Below are 22,083 nucleotides of genomic sequence, written 5' to 3' on the forward strand. Positions count from 1 at the left end.
TGTGGAGGAGGAAGAAGGCTGTGGAGGGGGAAGCAGGCTGTGGAGGGGAAGCAGGCTGTGGAGGGGGAAGCAGGCTGTGGAGGAGGAAGCAGGCGGTGGAGGAGGAAGAAGGCTGTGGAGGGGGAAGCAGGCTGTGGAGGGGAAGCAGGCTGTGGTGGGGGAAGCAGGCTGTGGAGGGGAAGAAGGCTGTGGAGGAGGAAGAAGGCTGTGGAGGGGGAAGCAGGCTGTGGAGGGGGAAGCAGGCTGTGTAGGGGGAAGCAGGCTGTGGAGGAGGAAGAAGGCTGTGGAGGAGGAAGAAGGCTGTGGAGGAGGAAGAAGGCTGTGGAGGGGGAAGCAGGCTGTGGCTGTTAAATGTGATTTGTTTCGAACTCAGGGTTTAATACTTCACACAGGGCAACTGGTTTGTTGTTATTGATGTTGTTATTGTTATGAAGAGTAAAGTACTTTGACATGATGGGAGCAGTTTCAGGTGGGATGTTGGTTCAGTGTGTGTGTTTGGGTGTGCACATACAGTATATACACCAGTGGAGGCTGCTGAGGTGAGGACGGCTCATAATAATGGCTGGAGCAGAATGAGTGGAATGGAATGAAACACCATGTATTTGATACCATTCCACTCATTCCGCTCCAGCCATTACCACAAGCCCGTCTTCCCCAATTAAGGTACCACTAACAATCACACGCACACGCACAAATATACACAACACCTCCCCCAACCCCGACACACACATAGAGCTTTATTTTTGTGCAATGTCAGGACTTTTTGAGGAGTAAAAATGCTTGACCATTAAAAATCATATATTCCCTATATTCCCTACATATATTCCCTATTTTAGTCCCATCCTTCAGTTACCCTCAACCCCTCCCATCTATCTCTGAACACCATCCAGTCCCATCCTTCAGCTACCCTCAACCCCTCCCATCTATCTCTGAACACCATCCAGTCCCATCCGTCAGCTACCCTCAACCCCTCCCATCTATCTCTGAACACCATCCAGTCCCATCCGTCAGCTACCCTCAACCCCTCCCATCTATCTCTGAACACCATCCAGTCCCATCCTTCAGCTACCCTCAACCCCACCCATCTATCTCTGAACACCGTCCAGTCCCATCCTTCAGCTACCCTAAACCCCACCCATCTATCTCTGAACACCACCCAGTCCCATCCTTCAACTACCCTCAACCCCTCCCATCTATCTCTGAACACCATCCAGTCCCATCCTTCAGCTACCCTCAACCCCTCCCATCTATCTCTGAACACCATCCAGTCCCATCCTTCAACTACCCTCAACCCCTCCCATCTATCTCTGAACACCATCCAGTGTTGATTTCTATTTGCCATATATTTTTCAACTCTGCTGTGATGTTTCACAAAAGTTCTGAACCTTTCTATTCTCATAGTTTGTACAGATTGTAAATGAAAGATAAACATTTTAGATGAGTATTATTATATTATTGATAGATTGGACCAAAAACAAGCGACATATGGACATTACCAAAACATATGCTGTAATGATTCTGTCTCTTTGCAGCAAAATCTGTAGAGCTGGGAAGGTTGTATCCCCCATATATATATACATTGGGGCAAAAAAGTATTTAGTCAGCCACCAATTGTGCAAGTTCTCCCACTTAAAAAGATGAGAGAGGTCTGTAATTTTCATCATAGGTACACTTCAACTATGACAGACAAAATGAGAAGAAGAAAATCCAGAAAACCACGTTGTAGGATTTTTAATGAATTTATTTGCAAATTATGGTGGTTATATGCTGCTTATAATCCTGTCAAGGTGACCGGGGACAATAGTTTGGTTAAACAGTACAAGTAGGATTTATGTAGATTTAGGAAGATGGTGAAACACAAGCATAGAGACAAATATAAAGTGGAGGAGCAATTCAGTGGGTCAGACACAAGGCTTATGTGGCAGGGGCTCCTAATGATCAACGATTACAAAAAGAAAGCCAGGCACATCATGGTCACCAACGCCACCCTACCAGACGTGATAAACACCTTTTTTTCAAGATTAGAGTACAATGACCCTGAGCTGCCGAGGAGAGCCCCCGATGACAACATGGGCTACACACTCAGTCTCCACTGAGGACATATGTAATGTAATTCAAACGTGTTAACCCCCACAAGGCTGCCGGATGATGTCGCTAGCCGTGGCCTCAGAGCAAGTGCAGACCAGCTGGCTATTGTGTTCTCTGACATTTTCAATCTCTCCCTAGTTTAGGCCTCTATACCCACTATAATCCCTGTGGCCAAGAAAGGGAAAGTAACTGAACTGAATGACTACCAAGCAGTAGCACTCACTTCCGTCATCATGGACTGCTTCGAGAGGGCTAGTCAAAGACCATATCACCTCCTCCCTCCCCGACACTCTTGACCCTCTCCAAATCACCTACCGCCCTGACAGATCCACGGACGACGCAATCGCCATTGTACTGCACACTGCACTTACCCACCTGGACAAAAGGAATACATACATTCATCGACTACAGTTCAATATCATAGTGCCCTATAAGCTCCTAACAAAGCTCACAGCCCTGGGTCTGAACTTTTCCATATTAAACTTGGTCCTGGACTTCCTGATAGGCCGTTCACAGGTGTTGAAGGTAGGCAACATTACCTCCTTTACACTGATCCTCAACACGGAGCCCCACAAGGTCGCATCCTCAGTCCCCTCCTTTATTCTCTGTATATCCATGACTGCGTGGCCTTCCATCATCAAGTTCGCTGACGACACGAAAGTAGTAGGCCTGACCACCAAAAACGACAAGACAGCCTATAAGGAGTCGGTAGGCACTCTGATGGCGTGGTGCCAGGTAAACAACCTCTCCCTCAACTTTATGAAAACAAAGAAGATTATTGTGGACTTAAGGAGGAACCAGGCTGGACACGCCCCCATTCGTATCAACATGGCCGCCGTGTAACGGTCAATGCATCTGGGTTTACATCTCAGAGAAGCTGAAATGGTTTAACCACATGGACACCGTAGTGAAGAAGGCACGACAGCGACTCTTCAACCTCAGGATGCTGAAGAAATGTGGTCTGTCCCCGAGGGCCCTCACAGTGTACAACAGCAGCACCCTCGTGAGCGTACTGTTGGGATGCATGACAGCCTGGTATGGCAACTTCACCTCCTTGGACCGCACGGCTCTTTGGAGGGTGATTCATGCAGCCGAACGCACCATTGTGTGCACACTGCTTGCCCTACAGAACACCTACAATACCAGGTGTCGCAGGAAGGCCAAGAAGATCATCAGGGACCCCAGCCACCCAAGCCATGCCATGTTCTCCCCGCTTCAATCACTCACACATGGACAGTACATGGCAAAAACTGAAAGACTGGCCAATAGTTTCTACCCTCACTTGGTAGTGAGAGGAAGCCCAGTGGCTGGCAGTGGTAGAAGATGGAACGAGATGGATTTTGGGTGACATTCTTCAATGTTCTCGTCAATGAAATATTTGATCTCAATACAGTTTTCTGTTCCCAAAACTAAAATCTGTTACAAACAGAGTGGACTAAGTTTTGTAGACGTTACCCTTTGCCAAATAACAAAAAAAACTGGGTTGTTTAGATAAATGCAACGACTAATTGAGAAATTGCACACGCACGCTTCAGAGGAGGCATTCCCTAACAGAAATATGCAAATGCATGCTAGAACGCACAAATAGAATCTCGTTAGCTCATAGCTCATGCTTGACTCCTCCTTGCTTGTTCTGCCCACTCTGACTAATGTGTTCCCTTTGATTTAATACTTGTTGAGAAGTAACCATTATTTACTATTTTACATCTAGGGTTACTATACATCATTTTAACCCATTGTTTAAGAGATTCTCCAAAATGTTTAAATATTCCTGGTATTTATATATAAATTCCAGTCGTAGTTTATCAAAAGCCTTCTCAAAGTCAGCTATGAATGCCAGGCCTGATTTCCCAGGTTGTTCATAGTTTTCTATTGTTTCCAGTACTGGTCTTATATTATCCCCAATGTATCACCAATGTAAAAAATCTGATTAGGATGAATAATATACGACAATACCTTTTTAATTTTATGCGCTATACATTTTGCTTGAATTTTTGCATCACAACACTGGTTGTGTAAGTGTGTAGGTGTAAGGGGCCTCCATTTTTTATGAACTGGATCTTTATATTTGGGTCCTGTTTCAGTAATATTGAAATCAGACCTAGTTGTGTATCTAATAATATACAATTTTTATAGGAGTGGTTAAAATATGCTAATAACGGTCCTCTGAGTACATAAAAAAAGGTTTGGTATTCCTCAACTGGTATGCCATCCAGCCCTGGAGGTTTTCGGGACTTAAAGGCTTAAAGGCATCAGGAAGTTCCTCCTCTGTAATTTAGCCTTCACTTGAGTCTTTCTGTACAGCTGTTCGTTTTACATTATTAATAGGAAAATCCTTACAATTAACTTTGGTTAGTGAAGATCGAGGAGACTGAACTGAAAACATATGCTGAAAGTACTTTGCTTCCTCTTTCTAAATATTGTTTTGTGAATCATGGGTGACTCTGTCATTTAAAAAAAGTTTCAGTAAATTATTTTTGGTAGCATTTCTATAATTTGGTGCGTTTTCCCCCATATTCCATCCAGTTTGCTTTATTTTTATAATATACAGTATAAGTAATAAGTAATAAGTAATAAGTTACTTCATTTCTTTCCTCTAACGTATTCTGTGCCTCTATGGTACAATTTGTATTGCTATCTAACTGTACTGTTAGTCCCTCCATTTATTTTGTTAATATGAATTATTTTGACCTAAATGGCTTTTGTTTTAAAGATCAGTATTGAATTGCATAAAAGTATCCTATACAATAAGGCGATATGCTGTACCTATATTATGTTGGAAAAAGTCAGTTATTAATTATTCTGTAATTATTCTGTCCTGTGTAAAAACAAGTTGTCAGCTTTGAATACATTTCCAATATCCTCACCCACGTTGAAATGATAACGTAATTATAGGATGGTCCGGCCGCATTCTGTCCCCTATCAACTCTTTTTAAACGTTTGGTGCCAGAGAGAATGACATAAGAAAGTAGTCAATACGAAGTTCTTGTTTTGCTACCCTGTCAGGACATTGAGGTGAATTGGATAGAATTGTTAGGACATTGGGGTGAATTGGATAGAATTGTTAGGACATTGAGGTGAATTGGATAGAATTGTTAGGACATTGGGGTGAATTGGATAGAATTGTTAGGACATTGAGGTGAATTGGATAGAATTGTTAGGACATTGAGGTGAATTGGATAGAATTGTTAGGACATTGGGGTGAATTGGATAGAATTGTTAGGACATTGGGGTGAATTGGATAGAATTGTTAGGACATTGGGGTGAATTGGATAGAATTGTCAGGACATTGAGGTGAATTGGATAGAATTGTTAGGACATTGGGGTGAATTGGATAGAATTGTTAGGACATTGGGGTGAATTGGATAGAATTGTTAGGACATTGGGGTGAATTGGATAGAATTGTTAGGACATTGAGGTGAATTGGATAGAATTGTTAGGACATTGGGGTGAATTGGATAGAATTGTTAGGACATTGGGGTGAATTGGATAGAATTGTCAGGACATTGGGGTGAATTGGATAGAATTGTCAGGACATTGAGGTGAATTGGATAGAATTGTTAGGACATTGGGGTGAATTGGATAGAATTGTCAGGACATTGGGGTGAATTGGATAGAATTGTCAGGACATTGAGGTGAATTGGATAGAATTGTTAGGACATTGAGGTGAATTGGATAGAATTGTTAGGACATTGGGGTGAATTGGATAGAATTGTTAGGACATTGGGGTCCTGATAAGGTAGGAAAACAAATACAACAACAGACACACACACACACATATTTCTCTGTCATTCACTGTGGCCCTGAATTACTGCAGCTGACATTACTGCACCCTCCCCTTCCACTTCAGCATTTATCATCAAAATCCTGCTGCTCTTCCCTGGCAGACACATACCCCTCACGTCAAAACATCTTCTCTGCCTCGGATAGATCCACCAAATTGACTTGAAACGTTGACATTTAGCAAATGTTTTATTCATTTTTTCATCCTATCGCAGGATGTGGGTGGGAGGGTCCGTGTCCCCCTATTGGACAGCTGTTCCTTTGTGTTAAGATCAATCCCAGGTTGAACCAGGGGTTCAAATTCCAAGATAAATTAAGTGCCTAGTATTTGTATATACTATATATCTGACAAAGATGGAGGATATATTATATATAAATTATTATAAATAAATGATTATATATGATATATTATGATATTCCTCTACAGTAGGTATGGTTGACTGTAAAAACATGTTTTTTTATATTTATAGATTTATATAATTTATATAAATCTAGAAATCTATGAGTGTAGTCGTCCACCCAGCACTGTCAGCTCATGCCATGACTAGTTGATCCATTACTGGTTGAACATGTGCGACAGCCAATCAGATCCCAGGATAGTGTGAACAAGAAGGGGTCATGTGGATGGTGACTGACACCCATCCCAGATCTTTACCGCTGATCACACACTATAATCAATTTATAGATGCACACACACACACACACACACACACACACACACACACACACACACACACACACACACACACACACACACACACACACACACACACACACACACACACACACACACACACACACACACACACACACACACGTTTGTATTGCCCTCCTTGTGGGGAACAAATAATTGATTCCCATCCAAAATCCTATTTTCCCTAACTCCTAACCCTAACTCTAACCTTAACCCTTAACCTAACCATAACCCTCCTAACTCCTAACTCATAACCTAACCGTAGCCCCTAATCCTAACTCCAACCTTAATTCTAATCCTAATTGTAACCCTAACCCTGAACCCAACCCCTAAACCCAACAGAATTTTTCCTCATGGACCTGCAAAAATGTTCCCACTTGTACAACTGTTCCTTGTTTTACTATCTTTGTGAGGACTTCTGGTACCCACAAGGATAGTAAAACAAAAACACACACACATACACACTGCAGGTAAATCCAAATACATCTCAATTTGTGCAGGCCCAACTGTGAAGGTCAGATTATGTTAAGGAAGGGATTTGTTTATTGAATCAGGAGCACAATTTATTTTGTTCCCTCTATTATTATTACGCAATGAGGTGATGTACATACACCATCAGTGGGTGCAGTTAATGGCACACAAATGCATGTGATGTGTTGGCAATGTCCTGTCATTGTCCTGAGTTAAGAAAAGCAACCTGGTCTCACAGTATTTCATATTATTCTGGACGTAAATCTGAGACACTGCACTTAGTTGTTAGGTTTCGTATGGTATGTATTAATTTGTAGATGTCCAGCATCCATTTTGTATGATATGTTAGAAATTGCAATTCGGACAATTTTTTTTGAATTTGCGAAAGGAACAATGTTACGATTTTGAAAAAATGTACGATATGTTATGAATTCTAATTTGTTGTTGCTAACGTTAGCCAGGTGGTTAACGCTAACGTTAGCTAGACTAAGGGTTAGGGTTAGGGTTATCTAAAAGGATTAAGGATAGGGTTAAAGTTAGGGGACAGGTTAGCTAACATGCTAAGTAGTTGCAAAGTAGCTAATTAGCTAAAATTGTATGTGATGAGATTCGAACACGCAACATTTGAGTTACTAGACATTTGCGTTATAAGCCTACACATCCACCGCGACCAACCAACCTCCTTTCATATTTGCCTTAAGTAACCTTCTGTCTTATGTAACCATGCCAAACTTATCATATCATACTAATTTGAGTGCCGAATTTACATGTACTATGTTACCTCTAGTCTATGAGACCAGGCTGTGAGTTCACATGTCAAAGGACTCTAGAATACTGTTCAGATGGGTTGAATGGAAACTGAAATCTGGACACTGACTGTAGGTCTATAACCTCCCACATATGCTTAATATTAACTCCTGCAGAATTAAGGATTTCTTGCAGTAAAATCATACATCAAATGTAGACATAAAAAATGATCAGGAACAGGAGAAATCCAATTTCATTCAGCATTTTTACAAAATGTGAATGCTCTTTTAGATACAATCTGTAGAGATGCTATCTTTATCAGCATAATAAAAGCTTTTAGTATTTCAACCACATAAAATATGCATCCAAGCCAAATTTAAATCTTGCGATAAACATGTTGGGTCATTTTTGCAACTTTCTATTTTGCTTACAACTGGACAAGTAATCTAGTTAACACCGGTAAAGTTTTCTCTGTCATCTCTACCTCTTTCATGGAGCAAAGAAAATACTTTACTGCAAGAAATGCTTAATTCTGTAGGAGTTAATATTAAGGCTCTGTCAGAGATTATAGACCTACAGTCAGTATCCAGATTTGAGTTTCCATTTAACCCAGATGAACAGTATTCTAGAGTCCCTTGATGTGCCATAGGCCTTTGACTGTCTAATTTGTATACAGTTGAAATTGGAAGTTTACATAAACTTAGGTTTTAGTCATTAAAACTCGTTTTTCAACCATTCCACAAATTTCTTGTTAACAAACTATAGTTTTGGCAAGTCGGGTAGGACATCTACTTTGTGCATGACACAAGTCATTTTCCCAACAATTGTTTACAGACATATTATTTCACTTATAATTCACTGTATCATAATTCCAGTGGGTCAGATGTTTACATATGCTATGTTGACTGTGCCTTTAAACAGCTTAGAAAATTCCAGAAAATTATGTCATGGCTTTAGAAGCTTCTGATAAGCTAATTGACATCATATGAGTCAGTTGGAGGTGTACCTGTGGATGTATTTCAAGGCCAACCTTCAAACTCAGGGCCTCTTTGCTTGACATCATGGGAAAATCAAAAGGAATCAGCCAAGACCTCAGAAACCCAATTGTAGACCTCCACAAGTTTGGAGGATAAAGGGGGAGGCTTGCAAGCCGAAGAACATCATCCCAACCGTGAAGCATGGGGGTGGCAGCATCATGTTGTGGGGGTGCTTTGCTGCAGGATGAACTGGTGCACTTCACAAAATAGATGGAATCATGTGGAAGGAAAATTATGTGGATATATTGAAGCAACATCTCAAGACATCAGTCAGGAAGTTAAAGCTTGGTCCCAAATAGGTCTTCCAAATGGACAATGACCCCAAGCATACTTCCAAAGTTGTGGCAAAATGGCTTAAGGACAACAAAGTCAAGGTATTGGAGTGGGCATCACAAAGCCCTGATCTCAATCCCATAGGTAATTTGTGGGTAGAACTGAAAAAGCGTGTGCGAGCAAGTAGGCCTACAAACCGGACCCAGTTACACAAGCTCTGTCAGGAGGAATGGGCAAAAATGTACCCAATTTATAGCTAATTGAAGCTATTGGAAGGCTACCCAAAACGTTTGAACCAAGTTCAACAATTTAAAGGCAATGCTACCAAATACTAATTGAGTGTATGTAAACTTCTGACCCACTGAGAATGTGATGAAAGAAATAAAAGCTGAAATAAACATTCTTCCTACTTTTATTCTGACATTTCACATTCTTAAAATGAAGTGGTGATCCTAACTGACCTAAGACAGGGAATTTTTACTAGGATTAAACGTCAGGAATTGTGAAAAACTGTGTTTAAATGTATTTGGCTAAGGTGTATATAAACTTCGGACTTCAACTGTAGCGCCTCACCATAATCACAAATAGGCATTGCTATCGTTATCTTTTACCACTAATCTCTCCAAAACATTACTTTTCTGGCCCTGCCTTCTATTGATTTTCAACTCTCCACAGCTTTTCTCTTATTGATTTAAACTCAGACTTTGTCCTTTTTGCCTCGATGGACTGACATTCTCTTTTTATGCCTGTTCCCAATAGCATTTGGCTATTGGTATGTAGGCTATTTGGCGCCTGTAGAGTTCAGCCCTAACGCTTAGGCTAACGCACTAATGCCAAATTAAATAATCAAAGAAAAACCTGAATGTAACCTATAAATTGACATTTTTTAAGCTATTGTTTTCTCTTTATTCAACCCACACAATATTTCAAGACCCTAAACCCGCCCTGTGTCTTTGTGTGTGCCAATGCTCAAATCTGTGTGTTTGACTGACTGGCTGAATGACTGACATCACCAAATGAAGAGCATCCCAAGGTGTTTGTGAGTCCCTATTAATCCCATTGGGAATTGCGAATTACCCTTTACATTATATATGCTAATCAAGTTGGATGTACAGTCGTTCTTTTCCCCTATAGGCTACTTTTCCCCTGCAGCCGACTACGCCATATATATTTATAGTCATGGTAAAGCAGCCGACTACGCCATATATATTTATAGTCATGGTAAAGCAGCCGACTACGCCATATATATTTATAGTCACGGTAAAGCAGACGACTATGCCATATATATTTATAGTCATGGTAAAGCAGCCGACTACGCCATATATATTTATAGTCATGGTAAAGCAGACGACCACACCATATATATTTATAGTCATGGTAAAGCAGCCGACTACGCCATATATATTTATAGTCATGGTAAAGCAGCCGACTACGCCATATATATTTATAGTCACGGTAAAGCAGACGACTATGCCATATATATTTATAGTCATGGTAAAGCAGCCGACTACGCCATATATATTTATAGTCATGGTAAAGCAGCCGACTACGCCATATATATTTATAGTCATGGTAAAGCAGACGACTATGCCATATATATTTATAGTCATGGTAAAGCAGACGACCACACCATATATATTTATAGTCATGGTAAAGCAGCCGACTACGCCATATATATTTATAGTCATGGTAAAGCAGCCGACTACGCCATATATATTTATAGTCATGGTAAAGCAGCCGACTACGCCATATATATTTATAGTCATGGTAAAGCAGCCGACTACGCCATATATATTTATAGTCATGGTAAAGCAGCCGACTACGCCATATATATTTATAGTCATGGTAAAGCAGCCGACTACGCCATATATATTTATAGTCATGGTAAAGCAGCCGACTACGCCATATATATTTATAGTCATGGTAAAGCAGCCGACTACGCCATAAAGCAGCCGACTACGCCATATATATTTATAGTCATGGTAAAGCAGACGACCACACCATATATATTTATAGTCATGGTAAAGCAGCCGACTACACCATATATATTTATAGTCATGGTAAAGCAGACGACCACACCATATATATTTATAGTCATGGTAAAGCAGCCGACTACGCCATATATATTTATAGTCATGGTAAAGCAGCCGACTACGCCATATATATTTATAGTCATGGTAAAGCAGACGACCACACCATATATATTTATAGTCATGGTAAAGCAGCCGACTACGCCATATATATTTATAGTCATGGTAAAGCAGCCGACTATGCCATATATATTTATAGTCATGGTAAAGCAGACGACCACACCATATATATTTATAGTCATGGTAAAGCAGACGACCACACCATATATATTTATAGTCATGGTAAAGCAGATGACTATGCCATATATATTTATAGTCATGGTAAAGCAGACGACCACACCATATATATTTATAGTCATGGTAAAGCAGACGACCACACCATATATATTTATAGTCATGGTAAAGCAGACAACCACACCATATATATTTATAGTCATGGTAAAGCAGACGACCACACCATATATATTTATAGTCACGGTAAAGCAGACGACCACACCATATATATTTATAGTCACGGTAAAGCAGACGACCACACCATATATATGTATAATCACGGTAAAGCAACAGACTACGTCATATATACATCAGTCATGATAAAGCAGCTTATTGCTGATTCTATCCTGGCTCGGTGTGTCAGGGATCCCCTGGCGACAAACATAACATATCAGCACGCGAGACGAGTGTGGCGATTTGACACGCACTCATCTGCCCAGCGCAGCACAGTGGGTTCCAGGGGCTATACGAGATGAGATATGAGGTGTTCATGGAGGATCTGCTATGATGTCTCCTGTGGATTCTCAATGGGGGAGTGTTGGTGGTAGATCTGAATGTCCATCATTTCTAAGGTCGACCACATCCTGTCAACCTAAAAAGCCCCGTCCCAAAATCAGCCTAAATCCTAGGACTCCTTTTCTTGATCTGAAAAAAATGGAATGGTTGGAAGCAAGATGAGGTGGACAACATGGTGTTTTGCTGTATCACTCTCTGAGATGGCAGGATGTCATGGACGGTGTGTTTTAAAGGACAAGTGTAGCAGGGCAGAAAATGGAAAAACCAGACACCCAATTACACCTGTCACAGTGGGCACCAGGCATGGCGAGATGGGTATGGGGCACAGGGGGTGGGAGGGGCCGGCACAGGGGGTCCAAGGCTATGTTGCTTCCAACTCCCATCCTCTAACACACACACACATACACACATACACATATGGATGAATATATGCACAACGCACGCACTGTGATAGTTCGCTCCCTTTGGTAATTTGGGGACACGCTCGACACTCACGGGCAATTTTGGTTTTCACTTTACCAAATTTCAGAATTTCAGAACCAATGAACATTGTCAACTTTGATTGATGCTGGCTGCAGAGATATAATACATGGATGTTTATCAAGAAACAGATGAATGACATGACAATTAATTGATTTGGATTGATTTGATCGATGTGTTGCTACAACAGCTATGAGTCTTTGGAGAAACCGAGAGAGAACCGTCTCAGGTAAACGTAAACAATGCATTTTAGGTCTTAGGACAGGGGTGTCAAACAGAAGACGTAGAGGAACTAGAACTAACTTTCAGTGCGGTCCTCCAGACATCTTTGAAGACCAAATGCGGCCCCCGGGAAAAAATTGTAATGTTACTTTGATAGGCTCTATCAAATCACAGACAGGATTTCATTAGTGAAGCTCATGTTAGGACATGGAGAAAAATCTAAATTTGACTACAAAATGGTGTTTGTAATCATTACACGATGGTAATGAAACTCCATCATGAAACTGCATGCACGGTTGACATTTACTAAACCGAGGAAAAGTGGCCCTGTGTCTAAGGGACCATCGTTGCCGCGTGCACTTTAATCAAACAAGCACACACACATGCACACACACACACGCGCATCCGCAAATGCAGGCAGGCACACACACAAGCACGGATGACACACACTAAAACCACACAGCCCTTACAACCCAGAGGAGTAGGTTCTCTTGTTTAACATGGACAAGGAGATCTCCGGTTCCAGTTGGAGGCTGACATTTATACCGGGCTCAAATCACTTCTGCTGTTTACATTTCTAGTGTTACACATCTGGGCCCTCTCCATCCACACCGACTCAGGAATCAAACCCGCAGGCTAGCTTTATCTAGTCTTTTTATCCAGCTGTATGGTTAACTGTAAGATGTTGTTTGTGACTAACTTTTCAATCAACGTGAAAGTAATAACATCTTAAGGACTCCAGTTGGGCATATATTCATCATTGACTTTACCTAGTTATACTAAACAGAAGGACAAGGCTTTATTCAAACTCATCTCCCTCTCTACTCCTCCCAGGTACTCAACCTCTTCCTAGCCTTGCTGCTCAGCTCATTCAGCTCAGACAACCTCTCGGCACCTGATGACGACGGCGAGATGAACAACCTGCAAATCGCTCTTGGTCGCATCAAAAGCGGCATGGGCTGGCTCCGAAGCCAGGTCGGACACTTTTTTCATATGTTTTTATTTCATAATTATGATATACTTTTTTTACTATATAGTGTGGACAATTACATAGATTCTACGTAAGATATGACACAAAATGTATGACGGGGCAAAATAAAACAACCAATAGCAACCAAACAAACAAATGAATCACCGGGAAAAAAATTAAGTACATACAAAAATACAAGTTCATCACATCTTGTAAACATAGTTCATTACTTCATTGTAGATCTGCGACTTCTTCAACGGCAACTTCAAGAGGCGACGGCAGAAGAGAAAAGAAACAAAGGCCATGGTGAAGCTCAAGAGGCTGAGCCACGGTGCTCCGCTTGGCGAGGTGGGCAACGGGACAGTGGTGACGGTGGGGGGAGGGATCGGGGTGATCGGGCGCCACGGAGAGAAGATAATGGTCCCGGAGGTCGATGACAGCTACATGACAAACCCCAATCTGACCATCAGTGTGCCCATCGCTCCTGGCGAATCAGACGTGGAGTTCCCTGAGGAGGATGATGATGATGAGGATGAGAGCGAGAGCTCGGAGGAGGAGGAGGAGGAAGTGGAGGAGAGCAAGCAGGTAGGATGGGTTGGTGGTAGTGTTGGGTACCGATATTGGAAAGTCTATAACAATATCAGCTGCATCTTTGCGATACGAGCTATTCAGATATTGTTATCTCCTCATAAACTAGGTTTCCATCCAATTGGCGAAAGATTTTTATGCAAATATTTTAAAATCTGAATTAAAACAATTGACTTGCTGCGGATAAGAGGCTGTGCGTGATGACGTAGTAACTTTTGGGGTTAAATTCCCGTGTACTGAATACAAAATACAAGTTAAATATGTTTCCATGTGTTTTCAACTCTACTGATGGTTTTGTCACCCAAAAAAGTTGTGTTTTATAGCAAATGTACCCCCCCTCGAGCCCTACACAGCTGACTCAAATAACCAACTCATCATCAAACTTTGGTTATTTGAATCAGGTGTGTAGTGCAATTTATTGGACAGGAGCATCAAGCTCATCACCTTGCACTTTCACCACCCTGTGAAGTTCATCATAACTGATTTGATCAGTAGCCTAATAAACTGCATGTCCTCCCCAGTTGTTGTAGGAGGACCACACAACATGGCTCCAAGTTTACTTTGATATGATGGTTATCATATCACTATTTGTGAATAAAATGCTTCCATCGCCATTTCTTGCATAATTCATTTTACAGACACAAAAAGATCCCACCTTGTCTAGCGGATTTTGTTTTGTTGACATTTGCAAAGTTTACTAACCAAATTTGCTGTTTCAATCAGGCCCGTCGTAAAGAAATGTATCCAACATGTACTTTGCACGCATAAAAAGGTTGGATGGATACCTGGTTAGTTATGCTAATATTTTCTACTTTTAAGTGATGCTCCAGAGCTTTTGTATAATTTCAGCCAATAGTTTTGAAAGTATTGCTCACGAGCCAAAATGGGTCCCCGAAAATTGTGTTCTACGTCATCCATTTCGTATGATATGTTACGTCCTGCAAAGAAAAAGTGCAATTCGTATGATATGTTACGTCCTGCAAAGAAAAAGTGCATTTCGTATGATATGTTACGTCCTGCAAAGAAAAAGTGCAATTCGTATGATATGTTACGAATTCTAATTGGTACAATATGTTCTGAATTTGTAAGTACTTAAGATCCTGGACTGCATCTTTAATTAGTAATTGACTCCAGAGTGCAGACTTTGATGGGGTGGGGGCCACATAAAATCCGCAGTTGCTCACAAGTCTGCGTACCCAAATGTGCATAGCCACTACCACATTGCGAGCAAAACATTTTAGCATTTTTAACATTTTAAACCTTCTTGACAGCAGAGAGACATTTAGAGTTATTTTTACTCATTTTACCATTGCGCGTAGTGAAAATATTGCAGTATTAAAGCTAGTTTTCTGCAATTCTATACATTTTGCTATGAAGCGGAGACAATATTTTGCAATTGTATAATTCATTTCATGCAATTCTACACATTTCTACAAATGTTTGTAGTTTTTAATATGATATCTGATTGATACTGACTAACAAAATCTATTCCCCCCCTGACAGTAACATGGCTAATTGAATGACTATCAGTGACATAACAAGATAAAAACTTCTGATGCAAAACCATATTTTGAAATTGCATCTTGCGGATTCTACTGTTCTATCTTGCAACAGTAAGTTTTTCCCCGACTAAGATGTAAAAAATATAGCATTTAAAAATAAAAAAGTAAAAATCTGAGGACCTGTTGCCCGCTGGCCACCATTTGCCCCTCCCTGTTGTACAGGTATTATCATGTGTGCTTCTCTGACATTGGCTCGCTCATGAAATGGTAGAGCTGTGCTGTTTGTTTGTGTCTACTAATTGAGGATCAGATAGATTAATTAATTATTGTAGATCTCTCTCTCTCTCTCTCTCTCTCTCTCTCACTCACTCTCTCTCTCACTCGCTCTCACTCGCTCTCTGGCCCGAGAGGTTGCTTAGCTAGGCTAATAACTGGAGAGAGAGCCTTAGAGGGAGAGAGAAAGCCTTCTCTTTTTCTTGCTCGCGCTATCTCTCATGCTCTCCCTCCTCCCTCCTCCCTTTCTCTCGCTCCATCCCTATCCCTCTCTCTCCCTCTCTCCAAGTGAGCCACTCCAAGCCCACGCACAAAGGCTATTTTCATGCCTTGTTTTGTTTTCTCGTTTCCTCCAGAGCAATTTGGCCCCAAGCGGACTCTTCCCAAAATGGATGCCCTGTCCAATTTTACCCCTTTCTAAAGATTTATACTACTATTTTGGCAATTGGGTCCTTCTTCCATTTGGTAACAATGGCCCTCTATATTTCCGCCCAATCAGGAATATGGAATTAGATCCTTAAGGGCAAAGTGCATTTGTTTGCCTGCATTTGTCTTTAACGTTACTGTCTCTGTGTCTGCATCCACTATAGGAAGCTAGATCGTGTGCCGTTACTTTGTTGTCTGGGGGTTATGGTCAATTTCAAAGATGAATTTATGTTGATAAGGAGGCATGTGAAATGAGCAAGGCTCCATGAATAAATGTAAAACTGTAATTGAACTTGTTAAAATAGTTGGGGCAAGGAGAGAGGGAGAGGGAGAGAGGGCTCGGCATACTACCGGTGTGTACTACAAGGTTGAAGTATATAGAGCAATGACTGTTTATGGGAACATGATGCAGAATTACCAACATGTAGAACAGGTTGTTGAGGGAGAGAGAGTGAGAGACAAAAAGCATCTGTGTTCTCTTTCTTTCTCTCTCTCACTCTAAACCGAGATGACTGGTTTGTTTCTTTGCACACCTGTGCTCCAATCAGTTAAGAGAGCGGTTACGTCTTGCCAACCTGCTTTAATCACACGACGCACCTGTCTTCTCACCTTCCCTTGTTCTCTTTTTCCCTCTTTTATCTCTTCACTCACTCCATCTCGGTACACCTGCCCGTCCACCCACTCACTCTGTTTTATCTTTCTCTACACCTGTCCTCTCTCAACAACCTGTTCTGTACATGTCTCCCATGGAGGCTTTATCAGGTTTCCCACGTTTGTGAAATGTTCCCTAAACGTTTGCTGTGGCTCAACGTGTAGATGATCATGGTGGTGTGCCGTTCCCTCTGTTTCCCTAGCCAGTTTCCCATGCAGACAGGGATGTGGCCCACAAGGGAAAACATGGCATGAAAATCAACTGTCTGCATCTATTCGTGTAACCGTGGCCTCGGATGCGTGCCTGTCGCTATCCCTTGTCAGGAAAAGGGCAGCGAGAGAGAATATTGCCCTGAAACATTAGTTAGCACCTACAAGTGAATTAGAAACATTCAAACCAGGGCAGGGGTGATGTTGTGGATATTTCTGTATGTTGTCGTTTGTATGTGTATATTTTCTATTGTAAAGAAAATTAAAATAGAAACATCCAAAACATTGTAAATGAAGAGTTTCATATAGGTTAGCAGCAGGAAACAAAGTGTCTCTGCTTTAGATGTTGCTGTGAAGAGTGTGCAGCGGAGGCAGCCGCGGCTCGTCCCTTTCACAACTCCTTAACATCAAAGTGTGGCTGGGGGAGCAGTGCTAGCACACATGCAGACAAACCTCCCATATGAGCTGTTATGTCACTGCCGGCTGAAAGACTGGGAAAATGTAGATGGCATGTTTTAACCTCTGACCCCCACCTTACCTCTTCCTCAGTCAACAGCCTGTCTGTCTGATTCATCACCACAGGGGGCCAAGGCCAGGACCACTTTTTACACCTCGGAGGGTGTGTGTGTGTGTGTGTGTGTGTGTGTGTGTGTGTGTGTGTGTGTGTGTGTGTGTGTGTGTGTGTGTGTGTGTGTGTGTGTGTGTGTGTGTGTGTGTGTGTGTGTGTGTTTGTAGAGGCTGGAGCTGTTACTGACCATTTCCTCACACCATTGAGCCATTGTATATCATAACCATAGCTTGTAAATTCAACTCTGTCACTAGTGGCTTGATAATGTTTTAGCGGGAAGCCTATGTTCATTATCCCACTAACAAGGTTATTGTGCAAGGTTAATCCTGTTAAACATAGAAAGTCCATGCTCACGTTACAGTGCTACACTTCCTGCCAGTGTGCTTAACTTTTACTTCTGCTAACCCCAAGGGTAAATACCTCAACGTGCTCCAGATAGAACATGGGATTTGTTTGGGTTGAACTAGTAAACTAGTTGAAACTTTCAATCATGTTCCTTTCAGTGCTAGTAAATTATGCAATTTGCACATTATTAGCAATTCACAGTTGAGTCATTTATAACGTTCTGATTACCAAAGTAATAGCATGGAATGAAGCTACTGTATGTGTTGGTCGTCTATTCTAAGTGGCGTAGTGATACCTATAAGGGGTACATCTCTGGCAACAACGTGTCATAGTCAGTCTTGGAGAAGAGCAGGAAGTGTGAGGTATGAGCGTCGGCTCTGATGGCTCGGGTCCTCCAGGGACCAACGGTTGTGTAACGCCGCACAGCTGTGTCCGAACGCAACCACGGCAACAACCGGGGCCGCCCCAGATCCCAGAGGAGACTGATGAGGAAATGGGATACATGATGAGATTAGACTTTTTCTGGTATAATTCATTGACTGAAAACATCCTTGAAATTGTTTTGGCGGGGAATTTCTCCTAGCATGTCAGTGGCTCTTAATGTCTAAATAAGGGTTGGGGCCAAGCCTCCTCTGGGAGAAATGGGTATACAGGTTTTTGCTCCAACCCTGTTGTAAACACACCTGATTCAGCTTATCAGCCAGTCAAGGTCCTTGTAAGCATTAGCATCAGGTGGGGTAGATTAGGGTTTGGGGGGGGTAGCTCCCCAGGGTGAGCCTCCATAAGATTTTGCACTTCAATGCAAGTGACTTTTCATAGCAGGTTAGGAAAGCATTTTCACCAACACCTAACCGTAACCTAATTCTCCTAACCTGCTACGTTACTTCTCCTAACCTGCTACGTTACTTCTCCTAACCTGCTACGTTACTTCTCCTAACCTGCTACGTTACTTCTCCTAACCTGCTGTGTGAGTTCTCCTAAATTGCAGGAGGGTTTTTGCTGCACCCCAGAGTGTTATGGGTAGTGATGATAGAAACAGTTGTCGTTCATATTGACATTTACGGATACCTCCTTATTCATACATATATTACACTGCCAACTATAGCCACTTTACAGACTTCTCCCTGATGCGTTCTATAAAACATACCTCTCCAATATTGGCTAGCCAGTCCAAGAAGAGTGTCACTCAAGCAGGGCATTTACTTTGGCAATTTCTCTTCTATCTTATTGTGTCGCTCTTTGGGACCCCTTAAATACCTCATGGCCACCCTTAATGCCTGACACTACACCATGTGTACATGACCCCTGACCCTTAACCCCCTTTAACCCCGTAGAGGAAAAGAGACTACCCGCAGGTGGCTTCTGACAACAACACATGGCTAAACATGCATTCAGGGGAGTCCTGTTTCATAGAGTTGGGATGTGTGTGTGTGTGTGTGTGTGTGTGTGTGTGTGTGTGTGTGTGTGTGTGTGTGTGTGTGTGTCTGTGTGTGTGTGTGTGTGTGTGTCTGTGTGTGTGTGTGTGTGTGTGTGTGTTGCACACGCTCGTGTCTAATTCTTGTTAGTTATCCATTCTCTCTCCAAAGGGGCTATTTATAGGTCTGTCATATGGGGGGGGAGGCAATGCCCCTGGTATGTGTATCAGGACCGTGGGGGTTTGTGAGTCCATCATCGGTGCTTTTACCAGACATAGCTGACCTTGTCACAGTAGGGCCCCCCTTAGCTGAGCCTGACGATTCTGTAAAACCCAAAGGCTCATGGGATGCCCGCATGACAGGTGCTGTCCATCTGATGATATGTTGTTACAAGTCTGACATAGGTATGGCATGACCAGTAAAACTCAAGAGATGAGATGACATAAAAGGTTTATCTGTTTATTGAGGAGGAAAAAGAAAAGAAAGCTTCATAAAGTTGAGCAGGACAATGACTGTACAGTATTGGTTTTAGATTGATGTTGTAGTTATTGTCAGGCATTCGTGGGTTATTGGCAGCGGTAATATAATACTGATCCTCTAATGCCCAGAGAATGTGAGAGCGAAATTGGAGTAAAGATTGTTTGTTGAAGGGCCGCCTCATTTTATTGTCTGTACAGAATGGCTGCATGGCTGTATTGGACAGTTGAGAACATCTACTGAACGGTTAAGTCATCCCTCTCTCTCTCTCAGCGGTGCTCTCCAAGGCTAGCATCCTTGAGGGTGGAGGAAATGCATAGGGAATTCCAAAATGAAAAAGTATTCCACCGAACAGATGAATTAAGGTATGGATTGTGCTCCACTTTAGCCCACTTTACAAATATAAAAACATTGGCCATACTTCAGTTTTGGGGTGCACCATCCTTTTAAATGACACATGACCATGAAGGATATGAATTAAAGAATGATTAAAGATGGAGAGCGTTGAGGGTTCTATTATGCCGAAGGCTGACATTTGTCACCCTGGAACTTCCTCTACCCAGACTTTACTCTGTGTTTATGCATGACTGTCTCATTGACTCTGGTGTTGTCACCTTACCCCAGACACTACGATACACCGCGAGCAGTCCACAGAGTCCCGGTGCAAATAGGTAGTTCAAAAGTAGATCCATTATTTTTCCAGGTGTATAGAATGGAATGGAAAACCACTGGCTGGAATGTGGTTTAAACCAATCAGCATTCAGGATTAGACGCACCCATTGTATAAAATGGAATGGACACTAGCTGGAATGCGGTTTTAACCAATCAGTATTCAGGATTAGACCCATATAGAAAGTAAATAGATCCTGTATATAAATCACACACTGTTGAAGACTGAAAACCTGTTGGAAAAGTTTACATGTGTGTTCAATAGTATTCAATAGTAAAATACAGGTTTTACATTTTTTTATTGTCCAACTATTCATCATTTTCCCTACATTTGGGACTGTTTTATCATGTGAGACATATTGAAAATAAGTGCAATCCGGCATTATATATATGTAAATACAACCCATCATCATTATCCTTATGGAGGTAAAATGGTCTCTACATTCAGGAGAAGATCCGTGTCAGGGGTCACGTCTTTGTTGTTGGCCTCGTACAGTAAATTGAGATGTTCCAGCTCGGTAAAACACGAGCCTTTGAAGTAAAGAAGGGCTTTTTTTCCCTGCTCCTTGCATCCTGTGCCTTTGCATCCGGTCAGATGTGGTTTGTGAAGGTTGATTACGGATGATTCCTTCTCCTCAGTAGAGAGGTGTCGTCAGACAGGACGCATTTCAACAGTTAGTCTCTAAGAGAGTAAGGCACAGCGGCCACTTGTCAAGAGAGATCTGCTTTGTCTTAAAGTTCCTCTCTCTCTCAATCCCTCGCCCCGCCCCCCTCTCTTCTCTGTCTCTCTCTCTCCCTCTCCCCCCCTTTCTTGCTATTTCTGTTGCTCCTTAGTGCGTTCTGTGTTGTGCGTACATTGGATTTATTGAACATATGCATCAAATTGTATGTGTAAACGGCTTGACAAAAATGGTAGCAGAAGGTGAATGTTGAAGTTTTGTTGCGTACAGATATCCAGATGATGCTGTGATCCATTTTGCCCAATGACACTGTGGGTGTGTTCGAGGCTTTAGGCTTCACTCATCATCTCCATCAACATTCCCACTCTGATATGCACTCAAACACACACACACACACACACACACACACACACACACACACACACACACACACACACACACACACACACACACACACACACACACACACACACACACACACACACACACACACACACACACACACACACACACACACACACAGTTAGGGTTACTGGAAGTGTGTCTTCAAGTAGATTGGTCTTGTATTGCCTCAGTGTTTACTAACAGGTGAACATGGCAACCTCTAGCTTTTTATAGTGTATGTGTGAGGAAAC

At 41.9% G+C, this 22,083-nt stretch overlaps 1 protein-coding gene across 3 annotated transcripts in view; it reads left to right on the forward strand.

Annotated features, from left to right (window-relative positions):
- Nucleotides 1–22,083, forward strand: part of LOC118361769 (sodium channel protein type 4 subunit alpha-like) — a 202,105-nt gene that overhangs the window by 144,535 nt on the left and 35,487 nt on the right. For all 3 annotated transcript variants that reach the window (XM_052483777.1, XM_052483775.1, XM_052483776.1), the window contains 2 exons: nucleotides 13,509–13,649; nucleotides 13,885–14,229. In XM_052483777.1, the coding sequence (XP_052339737.1) occupies nucleotides 13,509–13,649; nucleotides 13,885–14,229 (486 nt within the window). The remainder of the gene's footprint in view (nucleotides 1–13,508; nucleotides 13,650–13,884; nucleotides 14,230–22,083) is intronic.

The sequence above is a fragment of the Oncorhynchus keta genome, chromosome 28 (assembly GCF_023373465.1).
Source record: "Oncorhynchus keta strain PuntledgeMale-10-30-2019 chromosome 28, Oket_V2, whole genome shotgun sequence".
Taxonomy (NCBI): Eukaryota; Metazoa; Chordata; class Actinopteri; order Salmoniformes; family Salmonidae; genus Oncorhynchus; species Oncorhynchus keta.